The sequence below is a fragment of the Saimiri boliviensis genome, chromosome 14 (assembly GCF_048565385.1).
Source record: "Saimiri boliviensis isolate mSaiBol1 chromosome 14, mSaiBol1.pri, whole genome shotgun sequence".
Taxonomy (NCBI): Eukaryota; Metazoa; Chordata; class Mammalia; order Primates; family Cebidae; genus Saimiri; species Saimiri boliviensis.
In genome coordinates, this window is record NC_133462.1 from 42,830,120 (window position 1) to 42,850,179 (window position 20,060).

At 61.1% G+C, this 20,060-nt stretch overlaps 1 protein-coding gene across 1 annotated transcript; it reads left to right on the forward strand.

The window, feature by feature from the left end:
• Positions 1-1,077: 1,077 nt before the first annotated feature.
• Positions 1,078-17,180, forward strand: CACTIN (cactin, spliceosome C complex subunit). The gene is made up of 10 exons (XM_039466950.2): positions 1,078-1,303; positions 5,591-6,080; positions 7,729-7,824; positions 7,946-8,091; positions 9,081-9,243; positions 9,326-9,440; positions 13,333-13,525; positions 14,289-14,411; positions 14,501-14,826; positions 15,480-17,180. The coding sequence occupies exons 1-10, from the start codon at positions 1,137-1,139 to the stop codon at positions 15,968-15,970; spliced, it is 2,310 nt and encodes a 769-aa protein (XP_039322884.1). The 5' UTR covers positions 1,078-1,136; the 3' UTR covers positions 15,971-17,180.
• Positions 17,181-20,060: the final 2,880 nt, after the last annotated feature.

Below are 20,060 nucleotides of genomic sequence, written 5' to 3' on the forward strand. Positions count from 1 at the left end.
CATGCCAAACGTATTTGAGCAGCAAGTCCCCCAAACCCTGCTCAAAACCCTCCCACAGGTCCGCAGCACCCACGCCGCAAAGCTGGGCAGCCTGGGTTGAGAAGGCAGGTGTCAAAAGTGACTTTCCTTCTCTGAGCCTCAGCTTCCCCATCTCTAAAATGGGTTGATGAGGGACTACAGGAAGTTATCCAAGTTTTTGGGTTTTTTTTTTTTTTTTTTTTTTTAATTTTAACTCCCGGCCGGGAGCGATGGCTTACGCCTGTAATCCCTGAACTTTGGGAGGCCAAGGCGGGTGGATCACCTGAGATCAGGAGTTCAAGACCAGCATGGCCAACATGATGAAACCCCGTCTCTACTAAAAATACAAAAAATTAGTGAGGCATGGTGGCGCTTGCCGGCAATCCCAGCTACTCAGGAGGCTGAGGCAGGAGAATCCCTTGAATCCGGGAGGCGGAGGTTGCAGTGAGCCGAGATCGCGCCACTGCACACAAGCCTGGCAACAGAGCAAGACTACAACTTAAAAAAAAAAAAAAAACTTAACTCCCAAAAATCACAGGCGTTCATTGGCAAGTGATGGAGCATAACGATGACTCTCCTAGGAAGGCTTTGTTTCCGTCCCTGCGCCCACCCTCTCCCTTTTGGAGCTGCCTGGACACTAAAACATTCCTGATTCCTCGCCTTTCGGAAACCTTGCTTCCCGGACAAGCCTCTCCTTGGCCACGCCTCTCCTTGGCCACGCCCGTGAAACGCCACTTCCGTCCTAGACCCTCCTCTTATAGGTCCCGCCTCCGCAGGCTCCGCCCATCACGAATTTCCTAATTTGCTCTTGCCCCGCCCGCAGTCTCTCCGACCCCTGAGGCGCGAGGACCTGCCTGAGGTTGCCTCCAGGACTGCCTGAAGGGAGACTCCGCCACTCTGGAGGTGACGATCCCACCGGAGTCCATCGTGCGACCCACATTTGCAGATGGAGGAGAGAATCTGGGGGGTCGGAGTCCTCGCGGCCTGGGAAGGCAGGATGAGTTGCTCTCTCCTGGTTCAGGCAAGGATGAGGCAGCCCGGAACGCGCCGCGAGCAAGGAAGGCCCCCGACGCAGGTCCCGGCTGTTCGTGTCGGCGCCGCGGCCACCGGCCCAGCCGATGGGTCGGGATACGCGCTCGCGCTCCCGGTCCGCGGGTCGCCGAGGCCGGAGGCAGCGGAGTCAGAGCGGGAGCCGAAGTCGGAGCAGGAGCCATGGTCGGCGAAACCGGCGGCGCCGGGAGGACGAGGGACGACACAGACGGAGACGGCGGAGCCGGGATCGCAGGTAGGGTCGCTGCGGGAGCAGCGCTGGGGATCCGGCTCCTACTTCTCCGAGGAGTTAGAGATCCCGACGGTTGGAGATCTCGGGGAGCTGAGAGCCCCCTGACGTACTCGGGGTGGGCTTCCTGGAGAAGGGAACAGCTGGCCACGAGTCGGAATTAACCAGGCAGCGGAAGGAAGGCGAGAGGCGTTTCATACAGGGGACCGGGTGGTTCGAGGGAGAGCCCGTAGCCGGTGAGGGAGGCGGCGGGGAGGTAACGAGAGACCAGATCCTACCGGCTCCTGTGCGCTCGGCACATTAGATGTTGGTCATTAGTCGAGGAGGGAGGTGGGGAGGCCTGAGAGGAATTTGGGCAGGGGAGTGACGCGGACTGGACTGACTTCTTTGCAAGTTTTCTGGCTTGGAGGTGGAGAAGGGGTGGAGAGGGGTAGGCAGGAGCGGCAGCAGGGAAGGGCGGCACAGTTGTCCGGACAGCTGATGATGGCAACCTCGATGAGAGCGAGGCTGTAGGCACCCACAGCAGGGAAAGTGGGTAGATTTCAGAGGGATTCTGGAAGTAGAGGGGACAACATTTGCTATGGAGGTGGGCTGTGGGAGGGAGGAAGACTCAGAGTCAGGTGGCAGGAGTCACAGCTGACTCCTGGTACCTGAATCTCAGCGTCCCCACGGCCCACGGTCCTTTTCTTCTGGAGATGGAGCACTTGGGATTTGCCTTGAGCCGGCTCCAGTATAGGGAAACCAGCATGATGACAGGGACAGCTTCCCAGACCAGAGCCCCAGTCCTGGCCCAGCACCTTCGTGGCTGTGACACTCAGGCCAGTCTTGCCCCACACTGGGCCAAGTTCACTCATCTGTTCATTCGTTCGTTCGTTCGTTCTTTTATTTTTACTTATTTTATTTATTTATTTATTTATTTATTTATTTTTTGAGACGGAGTTTCGCTCTTGTTACCCAGGCTGGAGTGCAATGGTGCGATCTCGGCTCACCGCAACCTCCGCCTCCTGGGTTCAGGCAATTCTCCTGCCTCAGCCTCCTGAGTAGCTGGGATTACAGGCACGCGCCACCATGCCCAGCTGATTTTTTGTATTTTTAGTAGAGACGGGGTTTCGCCATGTTGACCAGGATGGTCTCGATCTCTTGACCTCGTGATCCGCCCGCCTCGGCCTCCCACAGTGCTGGGATTACAGGCGTGAGCCACCGCGCCCGGCTATTTATTTTTTTTTTAAGATGAGGTTTCACTATGATGGCCAGGCTGGTCTTGAACTCCTGACCTCAGGTGATCCACCCACCTCGTTCTCCCAAAGTGCTAGGATTACAGGCGTGAGCCACTGCACCCAGCTCTTTTTCTTTTTTTAAGGCGAAGTGTTGCTCTGTTGTCAGGCTAGGGTGCGGTGGCACAAACTCAACTCACTGCAGCCTCTGCCTCCTGAGATCAAGAGATTCTTCAGCCTCACTGTCCCGAGTAGCTGGGATTACAGGCGCGTGTCGCCACATCCGACTAATTTTTGTATTTTTAGTAGAGATGGGTTTCTTCATCTTGGCCGGGCAGGTCTTGAACTCCTGGCCTCAAATGGGCCTCCTGCCTTGGCCTCCCAAAGTGCTGGGATTACAGGTTGTAAGTCTTGCTAATGTCATCTTTGTGTTTTTTCATCTGCCATTTTGTGGTATTGGAATTATTCGCAATAATTTGCCACAATAGATATGTAATTAGAATTAATGTTTATGAAAAGTCAGTTAAATTTGTGGCTATTTAAGGGCTCTGAAATAGTTGGTTTTCATTGTTTGGGGTGTTTTTGTTTGTTTGTTTTTTGAGACAGACCCTCACTCTCGCCCAGGCTGGAGAGCAGTGGCACAATTTCAGCTCACTGCAATCTCTGCCTCCCAGGTTCAAGTAATTCTCTGCCTCAGCCTCCCACATAGCTGGGATTACAGGTGTCCACCACCATGCCCGGCTAATTTTTTTTTTTTTTTTTTTTTTTTTTTTTAAGACGGGGTTTCACCATGTTGGTCAGGCTGGTCTTGAACTTCCGACCTCAGGTGATCCGCCCGCCTTGGCCTCCAAACTGCTTGGATTACAGGCGTGAGCCGCCACGCCCGGCCTGTTTGTTTTTTTTTTTTTTTAATGGAGACGGGGTTTCACCATTTTGGGCAGGCTGATCTTGAACTCCTGAAGTCGTGATCCATCCGCGTTGGCCTCCCAAAGTGCTGGGATTACAGGCATGAGTCACCGTGGCCAGCCTGGTTTAGGTTTTTTGACATAAGCTTAGTGGATAGAGCATTTAGCAAAACATTTGCCAGGCGGGGTTGGCTCACACCTGTAATCCCAGCACTTTGGGAGGCCGAGGCGGGTGGATCACGAGGTCAAGAGATCAAGACCATCCTGGTCAACATGGTGAAACCCCGTCTCTACTAAAAATACAAAAAATTAGCTGGGCATGGTGGCGCGTGCCTGTAATCCCAGCTACTCAGGAGGCTGAGGCAGGAGAATTGCCTGAACCCAGGAGGGTTGCGGTGAGCTGAGATCGCCCCATTGCACTCCAGTCTGGGTAACGAGAGCAAAACTCCGTCTCAAAAAAAAAAAAAAAAAATTTGGCAATTCTCTGTGTATAAAGACCTGTAAACATAGCTGGGTGCAGTGGCTCACATCTGTAATCCCAAGACTTGGGGAGGCTGAGACAGGAGGATTGCCTGAGCCCCTGAGTTCAAGACCATCCTGGGCAACATAGCAAGACCCCCTCTGTACAAAAATATGTGAAAAGTTAGCTGGGCGTGGTAGTGTGCACCTGTAGTCCCAGCTACTCAGGAAGCTCAGGTAAGTGGATGGCTTGAGCCCAGGAGGTCAAGGCTCCAGTGAGCTCTGATTGTGCCACTGCATTCCAGACTGGGTGACAGAGGGACACCCTGTCTATAATAAATAAAAATATAGACCTTGTCTCTAATAAACTCTGTCTCTAATAAATAAAAATAAACGGCCGGGCACAGTGGCTCATGCCTGTAATCCCAGCACTTTGGGAGGCCAAGGCGGGCAGATCAGGAGGTCAAGAGTTCAAGACCAGCCTGGCCAAGATGGTGAAACCCCGTCTGTACTAAAAACACACACACAAAAATTAGCCGGGCGTGGTGGCACGCACCTGTAGTCCCAGCTACTCGGGAGGCTGAGGGAGAAGAATCGCCTGAACCCAGGAGGCAGAGGTTGCAGTGAACCGAGATCGCACCATTGCACTCCAGCCTGGGCGACACAGTGAGACTCTGTCTCAAAACAAATAATACAATAATAATAATAATAATAATAATAATGCCGGGCGCGGTGGCTCAAGCCTGTAATCCCAGCACTATGGGAGGCTGAGGTGGGTGGATCACGAGGTCAGGAGATCGAGACCATCCTGGTGAACATGGTGAAACCCCATCTCTACTAAAAATACAAAAAATTAGCTGGGCATGGTGGCGCGTGCCTGTAATCCCAGCTACTCAGGAGGCTGAGGCAGGAGAATTGCCTGAACCCAGGAGGCGGAGGTTGTGGTGAGCCGAGATCGCGCCATTGCACTCCAGCCTGGGTAACAAGAGCGAAACTCCGTCTCAAAAAAAAAAAAATAAAATAAAAAAATAATAATAATAATAATAATAATGGCCCCTGAGCCACCCCTAGGGTTTTGCATTTTCCATTCCTTTCGCTCTGTTAACTCTTGTCCATTCTGTGGGACCAGTTCAAACACCGCTTCCACCTGAGAAGCTCTCTGTTGACAACCTAGATGCCTCGGGTGCCCTGGCTCATACTCTAACTCCTGCGCCACCAGCCCCGGCCCCCCGCGCGTGCCTCCTCCCTCTCCCGTGCACTGTCTCAGCCGCACAGCCCCTCCTTGTTCTCAGTGCCTGCCAGGTCAAGGCCTGCCCCTGGGCCGTCGCTCTCGCCCCAGCTCTGCCGTCAGCACTGTCCCTGCAGGTCCTCCCATCGCTGCCTCCGCACTCCCTCCAGGCCTTGGCTCAGTGTCGGCTCCTGAGAGAGCCCCTCTCTGACCTTAGCCCCACAGCCCCAGGCCCTGTGCTCACCACGGTTCCTCTCTGGGGCCTCTGCCTCTGCCTAGGTTTGCACAGTGTTTGTTTGTTGATGTCTTCCTTGTCGGGGCCCCCCAGAGGGTGAGCCCAGGAAGGCAGAAGCCATCAATATTTGGGTCACTGGTGCGTCTCCAGAACCTAGAACAGGGCCTGGCCCCCCGAGGGCCCCCCGTGAGCACCCGTGGAGCAGATGACAGCAGCAGGCACTGAGCAGGCATCTGTGGGTCCTCTCCGCAGGTCAGATTCAGAAGAAGAGCCGTGGCAGCGCTCAGGGATGCGAAGCCGGAGCCCCCCGAAGTCCCGATGGCGCCCAAGGGATGGGTCCTCTCAGTCGGACTCGGGAGAGGAGCCGTCGCGGGACCAGTGGTCTCGGCGGCGGCGGCGGCGGCGGCGGCGGCGGGCGCGCTCCTGGTCCCCGGGCTCCTCGGCGTCCAGCTCTGCATCTCCGCGGCGATCCCAGAGCCCCCGGGCCGCCGCGGCCGCCCTGAGCCAGCAGCAGAGCCTGCAGGAGCGCCTGCGGCTGCGCGAGGAGCGGAAGCAGCAGGAGGAGCTGATGAAGGCCTTCGAGACGCCCGAGGAGAAGCGCGCGCGGAGGCTGGCGAAGAAGGAGGCCAAGGAGCGCAAGAAGCGGGAGAAGATGGGCTGGGGCGAGGAGTACATGGGCTACACCAACACCGACAACCCCTTCGGCGACAACAACCTGCTGGGCACCTTCATCTGGAACAAGGTGGGCCCCCCGGGTGCCCCCGTCCCCACAGCGTTTCCGCTGTTCCCGGAGACCCTCCCAGCCTGCGCGCGATCGTGAAAGAGTTAGTTTTACACACGCACGCGTAAGCCAGCTTCTGCGGCCGTCAGCTTTTTTTTTCTTTGGCACAGCCTCCTGCTCTGTCCCCCAGGCTGGAGTGCGGTGGCGGGATCGTAGCTCGCTGCAGCCTTGACCTCCCGGCCTCAAGTGATCCTCCCACCTCAGCCTTTTACTTGCTGGGACCACAGGCGCCGCCACCACGCCCAGCTAATTTTGTATTTGTTTGTAGAGTTGGGGTCTCACTGTGTTGGCCAGGCTGGTCTTAAACTCAAGTGATTTTCCCACCTTGCCCTTCCAAAGTTCTGGGATTCCAGGCACGCGCCACTGGGCCGGGCGCACCGTCCGTTTCTTGCCATTAGCTGTCTCTTGCAGTGTACGGCTTGGGTCATTCTTTCCCCAAGCACCAGCCAACCTGAAACCTGTCTAGAGAGCAAGCTGTCTGTGTCCCGTACCCGGGACAGGTTCTACGTTTACGAGACCTCATTTCTTTTTTCTGAGATGGAGTCTCTCTCTGTCGCCCAGGCTGGAGTGCAGTGGCGTGATGTGGACTCACTGCAACCTCCGCCTCCCGGGTTCAAGCGATTCTCCTGCCACAGCCTCCTGAGTAGCTGGGACTACAGGCACACGCCACCACGCCCAGCTAATTTTTGTATTTTTAAAAAAGTAGAGACGGGGTTTCACCACGGTAGCCAGGATGGTCTCCAACTCCTGGCCTCACGATCCTCCTGCCTCGGCCTCCCAAAGTGCTGGGATTACAGGCATGAGCAACCGTGCCCAGCCAATACCTCATTTCAAATAGGGTCACAGCTGCAGCTGCAGGGATTCGGGTGGGGATGTGCCTGTGGGGGACACAGTTCATCTGAAGCGGCGCCCACTGGTGGAGGGGGTGAAGCAGGCAGCGTGTGGGCTGGGCCGACTCCACCTGCTCCCCAGTTGTGCATTTGGGAGCCGTGGGGTCCCCAGGTGGCTTCTGCTCAGTGTTGGGAACACATCGAGGTCCTTCCACCTCAGGACCCTCACAGCGCCCTGGCCCTGCCTGGACATGCTGCGCCCCCTTCCCCGGCTGTCCTCCTCCGTCAGGCCTCAGCTGATGTCTCCTATTGAGAGAGCCCTTCCTGGCCCCATGCTCCCCGGGCCCCCCAGGGCTCCTTATTGAGGCACCCACTGCTGCGTGGCCCTTCATTGCCACCGTGTGCTGGGCACTGCCGTGAGCTCTGTGCGGGCAGCCGTGGAAGTGGAATGTGTGGTCACCATTAATATGTGTGGCAGTGGCCCTAGGCTGGGCTGGAGAGACCACACCGTGGCCGGGGCATTGGGGGTGGTCCCCAGCCAGGCAGCCTGTGTCCCTGGAGGCAGGTTCTTCCAGGCAGGAGGGGTCCTGGAAGCCCCTCATGGGACGGGGTGCTGGGAGCTTGGGGAAGGCGGTGGGGAAGCGAGCACTCCGCATCGGGCTTGCAGACGGCTACCAGAAGCAGCCAGCTTTGCGGGCGTCCAGGCTGGGCGGGGCTGACCAGCGGCAGCGGTGGGAGTGCCGGGCTGTGCTCAAGGCAGGTGTGCCTGGTGCTTCCAGGCGCTGGAGAAGAAGGGGATCAGCCATCTGGAGGAGAAGGAGCTGAAGGAGCGGAACAAGAGGATCCAGGAGGACAACCGGCTGGAGCTGCAGAAGGTGGGTCCCCGTCCCGGGGCCGTCCCCAGCCCAGGTATCCCGGGACCAATCCTAGTGCCCAGGACAGTCGGGCAGGGCCGGGCTCCAGTCACAGGCCTCCCTCAGCCTCCTGTGCCCGCAGGTGAAGCAGCTCCGGCTGGAGAGGGAGCGGGAAAAGGCCCTGCGCGAGCAGGAGCTGGAGATGCTGCAGCGGGAGAAGGAGGCGGAGCACTTCAAGACGTGGGAGGAGCAGGAGGACAACTTCCACCTCCAGCAGGCCAAGCTGCGGTGAGCGGCCGGCCTTCCCCACCCTCCCCGGACCCAGACATGGCAAGCTCGCACCTGCCCGGGGCCGGGGCACTGGTTGTCACTCTGTCTGGAAGCCACTACTCTCCCACCCTTCAGGGTCCCGCAAGGCACCTCCTGGGGAGGCCCATCCTGATCCCTTCCCGGGCAGCCAGGTTTCTGCCTCCTGCCCTCGCCCACTGGGCTGGGTGCACAGGAGTCGGACCCAGGTGAACACACCTACCCCACTGTGTGCTGGATGCCGGGTCTGCAGCAACTGTGGTGGTCCCTCCCTCACAGCCCACGAGGGTGGCGCCCCATCCACCTGGTTTACAGACAGGAAAGCTGAGGCTCCGGGTTGCTTTGGGCCCCATAGTGGGTAGCCCAGCCCAGGCCCAGGTGCGCCTGCTCCCCAGCCCAGCCCTGGCCCCTGCCTTGCGCGGCGGCCTGCACCGGTCCCGGCAAGGGGCTGACCCTGGGTGACATGAGGCTCCTCCCAGCTCGGGCCTGCCTGGTGATGGGCTCCCTTGGGTTGGCCCAGGGCTCGCCTGTCATGTACCCCACTACAGGCGAACAGCAGAAGCCCTGGCTCCCCCGCCCCAGTGGCCTGCCTGGGGGAGGCGGTGATTGCGAGGCAGTGACTGCTTCGGCCCCCCCACCTGCCTCTGCGTCAGCTCCCCCACTCTTCCCCATCACAGCTCACGGAGAAGCCACCCTCCCAGGCACCATCCCAGAGGCCTCTGGGAAGCCCCTCCCACCCGGCCCACCTCTGGGTCCACGCTGTGTGCACTTTGCCTGCCCTACTGACCTGTGTCCTCTGGCTGACCCAGCTCACTCTACCTTATGCCTCCTCCTCTGGGAAGCCTTCCCTGACCACCACCCAGCAGTCAGGCTCCTCCCCAGCTCCCACTGGTGCAGTCAATCCAAGGGCAGGATCTTCAGCAAAGAGGGTACAGCCCAGGCTCTGATGCCGCCTCCCCTGCCCCCCACAGCTCCAAGATTCGCATCCGCGACGGGCGGGCCAAGCCCATTGACCTGCTGGCCAAGTACATCAGCGCTGAGGACGATGACCTGGCTGTGGAGATGCACGAGCCCTACACGTTCCTCAACGGCCTCACCGTGGCCGACATGGAGGACCTGCTGGAGGACATCCAGGTACCGGCCGCCCGAGGCTCCGCTGGCCCGAGGGCTGCCCGGCTGCGCCCGGGCCCTGACGCGCCCCGTCCCCCGCCCCCAGGTCTACATGGAGCTGGAGCAGGGCAAGAATGCAGACTTCTGGCGTGATATGACCACCATCACCGAGGATGAGATCTCCAAGCTCCGCAAGCTGGAGGCCTCGGGCAAGGGGCCAGGTAACCGCGGCGGGCGCCCGGGCTCGGGGAGGCTGCCGGGGGCTGCGAGGTTCACCCAGAAGCCTCAGGCTTGCTGTGGGGCCCAGTGCTCTCTGCAGACCTCAGTTTTCCCAGCTGGGCTCTCCGGGCCAAGCCACCAGGGGGCAGCAGCGGGCAGCAGGCCCTGGGAGGGTTGCGGGGGGGTGGGGAGGGGTGGAAGCCCTGTGTGGGGTGCAGGCACAGCAGCTGCCAGACGCAGCATCGTCCCGTCCCGTAAACGCTGACTCGGCGGGTTTCGGTGCTCTCAGCCGCTCTGCCTGGTCAAAGGCCGTGCAACCCTGGCTCCCCCTCCCGTCGGTCAGTGCCTGCCCCTCCGGCCTGACTGGCTTCTAAAATCACATTTCCCTCCCCTGAGTGCGGCTGCACACCTGCGGTCGCCGGGGTGCTCTGCAGCGTCCCCCCCAGGCCTGTGGACCTTTGGGCTGAGCCGTTCCCTAGGGCGGAGCAATCCTGGTCACTGTAGCGTGCTGAGCCACGTCCCTGGCCTCCACCCACTCCTAGTCCCGACAACCATAAACGTCCCAGACATCGGCTCAGGGTCCCCTCGGGGCAGAGTTGGAAAGAATTGCCCTGGGGGCAGAATCGCCCTAGGTGACACTCCCCTGGTCTAAAAGCCAACCACCGCAGCTCTGGCCCCTGTCCCCCAAGACCCACTCCCCACGGTGGCTGTAACAGCACCTGCCTCTCGTGGGCCTCATCCCTGTCGGTAGACCCGGTCCTTCCCCTCCCGGCTGTCTCTCTCAGGCCCTGGCTGCCGGCAGCCCTTGGTGGCCGAGGATTGTGGGGAGGCTGGGTCTGTGTCAGCGTGGTCTGCGGCAGAGCCTTCCCTGTGGGAAGAGCCCGTGGCTTTCCTCTTTTTCAGTGGAGCTGTCTTCCCCAGCGGTCACTACGTCATCCCACCCCTCACACGGTCCCCTCCGCTGGGTGCATCCTCCCGTAACCTCAGAGAGAGGCAGGGGAATTCTACGGCATTCGAGGGGTTTTTGTGTGTTCCTGCTGGTGGCAGCAGGGCCCGGGGAAGACTTCTGGGGGTGGGCCATTTTCCTGCTGAAGCCCCAGAGCCCACCCGCTGGCAGCAGGAAGCCTGGGACACTTTTCCAGCAGGCCCCATTGCCCTGGGCCCTGGGCCTCTCCCGCCACTCCCATGCCCAGTCACGTGTGGCCTTCTCTGCCACGACCGCCTCTGCCCGCCTTCGGCTCATGTGTTAGAGCTGGGGACCCCAGGTGGCTTCTGTGGTCTCTGAGCGAGTTACTTCTGATTCTGCCTTCAGCATGATTTCCAGGAGCAGCGAACCGTGGGATCTGGACTTCGCTGTCTCCCCAGAGACCCACAGAGCCCTGCCTTGGTCTCCTTCGGTCAACCGGACTTTTTCTTTTACTTGGCATTTTTCGTAGACAAGGTCTCGCTCTGTCGTCCAGGCTAGAGTTCAGTGGCACAACCATGGCTCACTGTAGCCTCAACTTCCTGGGCTCAGGTGGTCCTCCAGCCTCAGCCTCCTGAGAGGCTGGGATTACAGGCACTAACCACCACACCCAGCTAATTGGTTTGTAATTTTTATTTTGAGGTGGAGTCTTGCTCTGTCACCCAGGCTAGAGTGCAATGGTGCGATCTCGGCTCACTGCATCCTCTGCCTCCCGGGTTCAAGCGATTCTCCTGCCTCAGCCTCCCGAGAAGCTGGGATTACAGAGGGCGCACCACCATGCCCAGCTAATTTTTGTATTTTTATTAGAGACGGGGTTTCACCATGTTGGCCAGGCTGATCTCAGTCTCTTGACCTCAGCCTCCCAAAGTGCTGGGATTACAGGCGTGAGTCCCCATGCCCAGCCAGTTTTTTTTTTTTTTTTTTTTTTTTTACTTTTTGTAGAGATGGGGTCTCGCTGTGTTGCCCAGGCTAGTCTGGAACTCCTGGCCTCAAGCAGTCCTCCTGCCTCCCTTCCATAAGGGCTAGGATTAAAGGGGTGAGCCACTGCAGGCTTTTTCTTTTTTGACAAAATTATGTAAGTTTTTTATTTCTGTGGGTTATTGGGGAACAGGTGGCGTTTGGTTGCGTGAATGAGCTCTTCAGTGGTGATCTCTGAGACTGGCGCACCCATCACCTAGCTTTCTCTAGGAGATTCTAACCCTACCACAGGGCGTGCGGGGAAAAGTAGGTCTCATCCCAGCCCAGCCCCGTTAGCCTCCCGCCCTGTGTAAGGCCTGGCCTCCCCGACACAGCCTGGAGCCCTTGACCTGCAGCCCCCGCCTCTAGCACCTGCTGGAGCCCCCCCTCAACCCCTCGGCCCCCTTGTGGACACTTGGGAGGCGTCCAGACCCGGCTTCTTATAAAAGCTTGGCTTCCAGGCCCTGCCGCCGGGCTCTTCTGCTTGGGTTTCAGTGTTTGTGGGAGTCCCGCCTGTCTCAGCAGAGCCGCGCTGTGCTTGGCCGGGGCTGCCACAGATTCCAGGGCCAGTTAGGGCCCCGTAAAGGGGCTGCAGCTCTGGGCGGAGTCCAGGGTCCCTGGCGATTGGCTGGAGGGGACTCAGGTCCCTGTAGAGCAGGCGTCCCCAAACTTTTTACACAGGGGGCCAGTTCACTGTCCCTCAGACCGTTGGAGGGCCTCTCACCGACCACCAATCAAAGAGGTGCCCCTTCCTGAAGTGTGGTGGGGGGCTGGATAAATGGCCTCAGGGGGCTGCATGCGGCCCGCGGGCCGTAGTTTGGGGATGCCTGGTCTAGACCCTCCAGTTCCCTGTGGTCTGAGTGTGGGCCTCTTGACAACCTCTGCCCACCACCGAGGGCTGGAGAAGGCAGGTTTCCAGCAGGGCACACATGCTGGTCACCCCCGCCCGGTATGTCCCCAGCAGCTCTGCGTGGAGCTCTCCATAGGCCCAGAATGGCTCGGGGAGCAGCAGCCGTTGAGCCCTAGTGCCCGCCTCGGGAAGCTGCCATCACTGGACAGTCAGGGAGGACTTCCTGATGGAAGGGATGTTCTCACTGAGCATGGAGGATGAGAGAATTCAGGAGGCAAACGGGACAGGGAAGGATGGGTGGGTGGCTGGGAGGCAGCACAGCGCGTGCAAAGGTCCAGAGGCGGCAGGGGCAGGTATGGGTGGCAAGGGCGCAGGCTCGTGGGGCGAGGCCAGACCCAGCAGGGTGGACGGCAGTGGCCCCATTAGGCCGCCTGCATGCCATGGCATCTGCCCCGAGTGGGGTCAGGCTGGGGCTCCTGCCTCCCAGCAGCTCACTTCTGCCCTCAGCAGCCTCCCCGTCTACCCAGGAGGGACTTGAGCCTTGGGCCCCGGGCCAGTGATAGATGGCACACAGACTCCACGTGGGATGGGTGGGCAGTGGGGCATTTGTCCTGGGGCAGCCCCAGGGCCCACAGGGTGGCCTTTGCCTGGGCAGAGCCCCTCACTGGGCTTCACAGGGGAACCAAGGCCCAGCGAGGGGGCAGGCCACTTACCCATGGTCACACAGCCTGGGCTGGCAGATCTGAATACCAGGGATCTTGCCTACCGAGCACACCCCCAGGCCTCCATGGCCTGCCCAAGGCCAGGGCAGACTTGGGCGAGGTTGGTGGGCCTGGCACATGACCAAGGTTCTCAGACTCTCCGGGAAGGGGTTGAGAATGCCAGCCCCAGCCTTCCCCAGCCTGGGGGCCTGAGCCTCCAGGGCAAGGCCTTGGCATCTGCATTTAACATGGCTCCCAGCGGTTCCTGGCTCTGGCCAGGGTGGGGGTGACCTGAGATGAGGGGGGAGGTGGGACCCCAGGGAGGGGAGAGGACCCCCCTGTGGCAAGAGTGGAGGCACTGATGGGGCAGAGGAGCGCCTGGGAAATGTGGAACTGCCCCCCGATGCCCCTGCCCCCTGCAGGTGAGCGCCGCGAGGGGGTCAACGCCTCCGTCAGCTCCGACGTGCAGTCGGTGTTCAAGGGGAAGACCTACAACCAGCTGCAGGTCATCTTCCAGGGCATCGAGGGCAAGATCCGCGCCGGCGGCCCCAACCTGGACATGGGCTACTGGGAGAGCCTCCTGCAGCAGCTGCGTGCCCACATGGCTCGGGCCCGGTGAGCGCTGTGGGCGGTGCTGTCCGGGTGGGGTCGTTGCCAGAAGGGTGTGGTGGCTCTCGCCCCCTCCTGCGACCATATGGGGGTGGGCAAGAGAAGTGCTGACTGGGTGGGGCCGCCCGTGGGAATGCAGGCCAGTGCCCTGGCGGGAAGGCCCCAGGAGGCTCCAGTGCCCCCGCCTGGAGTTCGGAGCCCTGTAGTCAGGCGGGGCCTCTCCGGGCTCCCCAGCGGCTTCCGCCCTTTAATGAGTACCTGGCCGGCTCCAGCAGCCTGGGCATCACAGGAAGCCCAGAGGCAGCCTGTCCACGCTGCCTTCTGCGCAGGCCGGCACCCTCCCAGTGCTGCCGCCGCCTCTGGCTGTGTACAGATTCCTGGAGTGTTTGGCACCGCTGTGTAAATACAGTGTCTCCTCTGCTAATTTGTAAATGTCTCTAAATTTCTCATGCTGTTTGGCTGGTGTCCTGCTGGGCCTCTTCTCCTGGCCAGCCCCAGCCACAAGACACTGAGACTCCAACGTGAGACAGAGACCCACCCCTCCCTGCCACAGAACAGGGTCCCTGGGTCCCCTCGTCCTCGCTGCTGTAAGCCTCGACCCTGAACTGGCAGGGCCTGGGCAGAGGGCCCAGCTGGGGCCTTGGCTGCTTGCCACCTTCTCAGGGTCCTTGCAGCAAAAGGGGATGTGAGAATGTCACATCCCCTTTTTGGGGGTGGGGCTTGGAGCCCCTTCGCCTCCACTTGGATAACCCCCGACCCTGTGTCCCAGGCTGCGCGAGCGCCACCAGGACGTGCTGCGGCAGAAGCTGTACAAGCTGAAGCAGGAGCAGGGCGTGGAGAGCGAGCCGCTGTTCCCCATCCTCAAGCAGGAGCCCCAGTCCCCCGGCCGCAGGTAGGCCCAGCGCACACCCTGGGCAGCATGGAGGAGCCGCGGGCAGTCTCCGCGCCTTCGCCCTCCAACGCTTGCTCTCTCCTCCCCAGCCTGGAGCCTGAGGACGCGGCCCCTACCCCGCCCGGGCCTTCCTCGGAGGGCGGCCCCACGGAGGCCGAGGTGGACGGCTCAGCCCCTACAGAGGGCGACGGCGACGGGGACGGCGACGGTGATGGCGAGGGCGAGGGCGAGGGCGAGGGCGAGGCAGTGCTCATGGAGGAGGACCTGATCCAGCAGAGCCTGGATGACTATGACGCCGGCAGGTACAGTCCGCGGCTGCTCACGGCGCACGAGCTGCCACTGGACGCGCACGTGCTGGAGCCGGATGAGGACCTGCAGCGCCTGCAGCTCTCGCGCCAGCAGCTCCAGGTCACGGGTAAGGGCGGGGCTGGAGGGGCGCGCTGGGGGCGGGGTTTGTGGGGCGGGGCTGAGGCCCGGGACGGGGCCAAGTGCATGGGGCGGTGCCTGGTGGAGGCGGGGCTTGCTCCGGCCTCATTTCCAGGCGGAGGCCAGTGGGGAGTTGCTTGTTTCTTCTCCCCCGGGTCTCTGGGCGTCCATTGAGTCAGCTGGGCGCACTGGGGCATTCACTCATTCATCATGGGCTTGCTGGCCCGCTGGCCTTGGGGACATGGGTGGTCGGAGCTTTTACAGGCCACTGTCGGCCCTCTAGGGAGCATGGTCCCAGGACAGAGGAGGAAACAGGCCTCAGAAAATCCCTAGGCCGGGATCCCCTAGGATTTCTTACCCGGGGCTGGGTCCGCAGCCAGGCCCTAACCACCGGGCTCTCGCGCTCCGCGCTTGGTCCCTGCCCAGGAGGACGATAGCTATGACGACCAAGGTCCGGGGGCCAGGGCAGGGGGTGCAGGTCTCAGGGTTCCCCAGACCCTGTCCCCGCTGTGTGTCTTCACTGGCCCCAGCCTCAGTTTCCCTTCTCGGGAGGCACCAACGGCTGCCCTTGAGGGAGAGGCTGAAGGAAGACTAGGACCCGGGGGGCGGCCTAGGTCCGCATGAACAGCGTCCCGCCTGCAGGAGACGCCAGCGAGAGCGCCGAGGACATCTTCTTCCGGCGGGCCAAGGAGGGCATGGGCCAGGACGAGGCGCAGTTCAGCGTGGAGATGCCGCTCACCGGCAGGGCCTACCTGTGGGCCGACAAGTACCGGCCGCGGAAGCCGCGCTTCTTCAACCGCGTGCACACGGGCTTCGAGTGGAACAAGTACAACCAGACGCACTACGACTTCGACAACCCGCCGCCCAAGATCGTGCAGGGCTACAAGTTCAACATTTTCTACCCCGACCTCATCGACAAGCGCTCCACGCCCGAGTATTTCCTGGAGGCCTGCTCGGACAACAAGGACTTTGCCATCCTGCGCTTCCACGCGGGGCCGCCCTACGAGGACATCGCCTTCAAGATCGTCAACCGCGAGTGGGAGTACTCGCACCGCCACGGCTTCCGCTGCCAGTTCGCCAACGGCATCTTCCAGCTGTGGTTCCACTTCAAGCGCTACCGCTACCGGCGCTGACGGCCCGGGAACGGCGGGGCACCCTCGGCCGCAATAAAGGGGCTTCGTGAAGCTGGCGGTCACTGCGCCGGAGGGTTCCAGGGTCACATCCCACCTCAGGCTGCATCTTTCCCTCACCAGGCCTCAGTTTCCCCGCATACAAAACGGGGGTCCCCATCAAGCCTGCCTTGGAGAGCTGAGGGGACGCTGGGACAGGCTGGCCCATGGTCCCGATGCGTCTGAGGGGGCACTGGGGGCGTCTTCAGAGCCAGCTGACCTCGCCGCCCAGGCAGACACACTCCGCCACCTCAGCCAGGCTGGGTGTGGGGCCCACAGGGCCGAGACCACACGGGGTGCTGCGGAATGGGCCACAGGGTCCTGGGCGTGGCGGTGCCTGGCTTGTGAGAGGCAGGAAACTCCAGGCCAGCCGCAACACATCACAGGGTGCCCATCAGGCCTGAGGCAGAGCCCGAGGCGTGGGCAGCTCCAGCCCTGCCCACGGGCCACCCTCACCCTCATCGGCAGCACCGAGGCTGGGACCCTGCTGGCGCCCGATCCGCCACTGCAGAAGAGACCATCGGTGGACACGTGCTTTCTGCAGGGACTGGCCCCCGACTCACCCGTGCCAGCTGCGGGGCCCGTTTCCCCACAGCAGAGAAGGACGAGTTGGGGTCCCCATCTCCTTCAAGGTTATGGGAACCAAGGCTCACTGAGCCGTCCCTTCCCTGCCTCTGAGCACAGGGCCTGGGGGACGGGCTCCCCAAAGCCCGGCTGGTTAGAGGTTGGCGAGGGGCTTCCCCCGGGGGATGCCCCCATCTGGCCTGGTCCCAGGGCCTTGAGGCACGAGACCAGTGACCCCGAGTTCCTGCCCACGTCGGGACAGTGGCTGCTTGCTCCCCTTTCTAAGGCAAGGAGGGCTGAGGCCACGTGGGTGCCACAGCCCTGCCTGGCGTGACCCAGCAGCAAGGTCGTTCCTTCAGTGTCTGACGGGGATCGTCTCCAACTGAAGCAGAGTGGAACGTGCCCCCCAGACCCCGGGGCCACACCCAACCTCCCCGGTCACCAGCCCCAGACCACCCACAGCCCCACACAGACACCCTGCCCCATCTGGAAATCATTTCATTTGGTTTTTTAGACTTTTGTAGGTGGGGAAAAAAATCTTTTATTCTCATGGAATTGGTCTGGTGGCAAGATCGCATGTTTTTTAAATAAACGTTTTATTTTAGAATAATCTCAGGTTTGCGGAAGTGCGGAGAGCGCAGCGTCTCTGGCGCCCCACGCCCGCTGCCCTAGTTGCCGGTGACATTTGTGACTCCACACATTTGTCACAAGGAAAGAGCCTGGGAAACAACCCGGCACCCAGCTGGGCCCGGCAGTCCCCAGGGGGCTGTGTCAGTGCCCGAGTCTCCATCTTTGCCCCCCGCCCCTCTGCCTCGTCTCCCGCCTCGGGGGCGATGGTCCATTATTCCCCAGACGACGGGAGGGAGGGCACGAGGGTGGACTCAGCGGCTGGCCTGGGCCCAGGCTCTCGTAGGGATGGGGCTTGGCCATGCCTGGGGACAATCGTGGTGATCCCGCCTGGAGCTGCTGCTGGCGTGGAGTGGATGGAGGCCAGGGATGCCGCCCGGTGTGCCGAGGTGTCCAGGATGAGCCTCCCCACGTGTCCTCACCGCAGCAGGCAGAGGTGGGAGGCAGGTCCCGAACTCCCCCCGGACACTGCTCACCTCCCAGCCCTGACCTCAGATGATCCCAGGAGGCTGGCACAGGGCTTGGGGCTGGCCAGCTAGGCGCATCTGACCAAGGAGCCCCCTCTCCACACTGCAAATCCCGGCCCACCCTGACCAGCCTGCTCCAGAATGCCCAGTCGCAGTGCAGCGCCCAGCACCGCCATCCCTGGCCCAGCCTTTACTAGACATCACAAGTAGACAGCAGATGGCCAGAGCCGTCTTAGAATCCACTGGGCAGCCTCTCGCGTGGGTCCCTGGCCAGCTCCACCGCCGATCGGTACAGGACAAGCCACTGTGGGCAGCGCTGAGTTGGGGTGGACCTGGGAGGCCCTTTTTGTATTTTTGAGACGAGGTTTCACGCACTCAGGGTGGAGTGCAGTGGCGTGATGGCAGCTTTCCATATCCTCAACGTCAGAAGGCACCTCTGAGCCTAGAGCCGTGTTTGGGAAAGGCCGGGTTCTGTAGTGACGGGCCAGGTCGTGCTGTGTGGCTGCCACAGCCCCCCACCCCTCCGGACCCACACCAGCTCTATGTGACAGCATTTAGTTGCATTTGGCTGCTCGGAACACAGGCTCACAGAAGCCGGTGTTTTCCAGCCCAGAAAGTGGCAGAGCCAGTATCAGAAGCTGGGTTTCTTTTCTTTTTTTTTTTTTTTTTGAGACGGAGTTTCACTCTTGTTGCCCAGGCTGGAGTGCAATGGCGCGATCTCGGCTCACCGCAACCTCTGCCTCCCGGGTTCAAGCAATTCTCCTGCCTCAGCCTCCTGAGTAGCTGGGATTACAGGCACGCGCCACCATGCCCAGCTAATTTTTTTTTGTATTTTTAGTAGAGACGGGGTTTCACCATGTTGACCAGGATGGTCTCGATCTCTTGACCTTGTGATCCACCCGCCTCGGCCTCCCAAAGTGCTGGGATTATAGGCATGAGCCACCACGCCCGGCCGAAGCTGGGTTTCTTTACCTTGGAGCATCCCACTTCCGGACCACCGCGCCGTCCCAGCCTCAGTTTCCCCACCTGCCCCTGAGAGGTCCCCCACCCCCAGCATCCTGGTTCCCCCTCCTCTCGTGCCTTTTGGGCCCCAAGGGAGATGGCTGTCCCCCAACTGGCAAGGCACATGTTTTAACAGGCGCCCCAGTCTGGAGGGGGCAGAGCTGGGGCCCTGGGACCCCCGAAGGCTCACAGGCATTAGAGCTGAGAAGACGGGCTGCTGGCCGAGGAGGGCGATGGCTCCTCGCCCTCCTTGCAGAGGACGGGGCAGCAGGTGTCCCAGGGCAGGGGCACACAGGGCTCAGGCCAAGCTAAGGCGCCGGGTCCCAGGGGAGAGGGCACCAGGGAGGCACGGAGGGCACGTGAGCTGGGGAGGGCCTCCGAGCTGGGTGTCGGGTCACCCTGCAGGGAGACTGGAGGCCAGAGGTACGCTCCGCACGCACCGCCCCCCCAGCTACCCCAGGGCTCCCCATCCCGCCCCCTCCCCCCACCCCATCCACCCGGTGTCCTGGAAGCTTCCCCCGCCCCCACCCCAGCTTCCTGACTTGGGCTGTGTCCAGAGCTAAGAATAGACACTCCCTGCCCGGCCCCTGCCGGAAGCCACAGCCGTGGGGGGCACATCCTGAGCCTGGCCTCCGTTCCCACTATCTGCCCCCAACTCCTCCCACCGGAGCCTCCTGTGCTCCCATCGAACCTGAGGTGCTGGCGGGGACCAAGACAGGGAGACCTCCGACCACCAGCCTCGGACCACAGGGAAGCCCAGCGCTCGTGTCCGAATCCCACACGGCAAGGCATCATTCCCCCTTTGGGCCTCAGTTTCCCCATCTCTAAAATGAGCGGCTTTGTAAAGATCTGGTGAGACTTACGCCAAGTAGCGAGTGTCCTCTGAAACCCGACCAGGCTGTTTCCCCAAAGAGACATTGCCCTTGTCATCTCCGGGCCGGGGACAGAGGAAGTCGGGACAGGACAGCCTTCCCCCACCTCTCACTGCCCCCTCTTCTGGAGCCCCAGCCCCACATCCTCGTCCCCCCGCCCACATCTGCCCTCCTTGCAGTTAGTATAGCAAGGACCTCACACTCTTTTGCCTCCAAAGCTTTATACAAGCAATTCCTGTCACTGCCACATATCCCAGACCTAGAGAGCTCCTGTTCATCCCACAAAACCCCACTTCGTATGCCCTCTCCTCAGGAGATGCCTTTCTTTTTTTTTTTTTTTTTTTTGAGACGGAGTTTCGCTCTTGTTACCCAGGCTGGAGTGCAATGGCGCGATCTCGGCTCACCGCAACCTCCGCCTCCTGGGTTCAGGCAATTCTCCTGCCTCAGCCTCCTGAGTAGCTGGGATTACAGGCACGCGCCACCATGCCCAGCTAATTTTTGTATTTTTAGTAGAGACGGGGT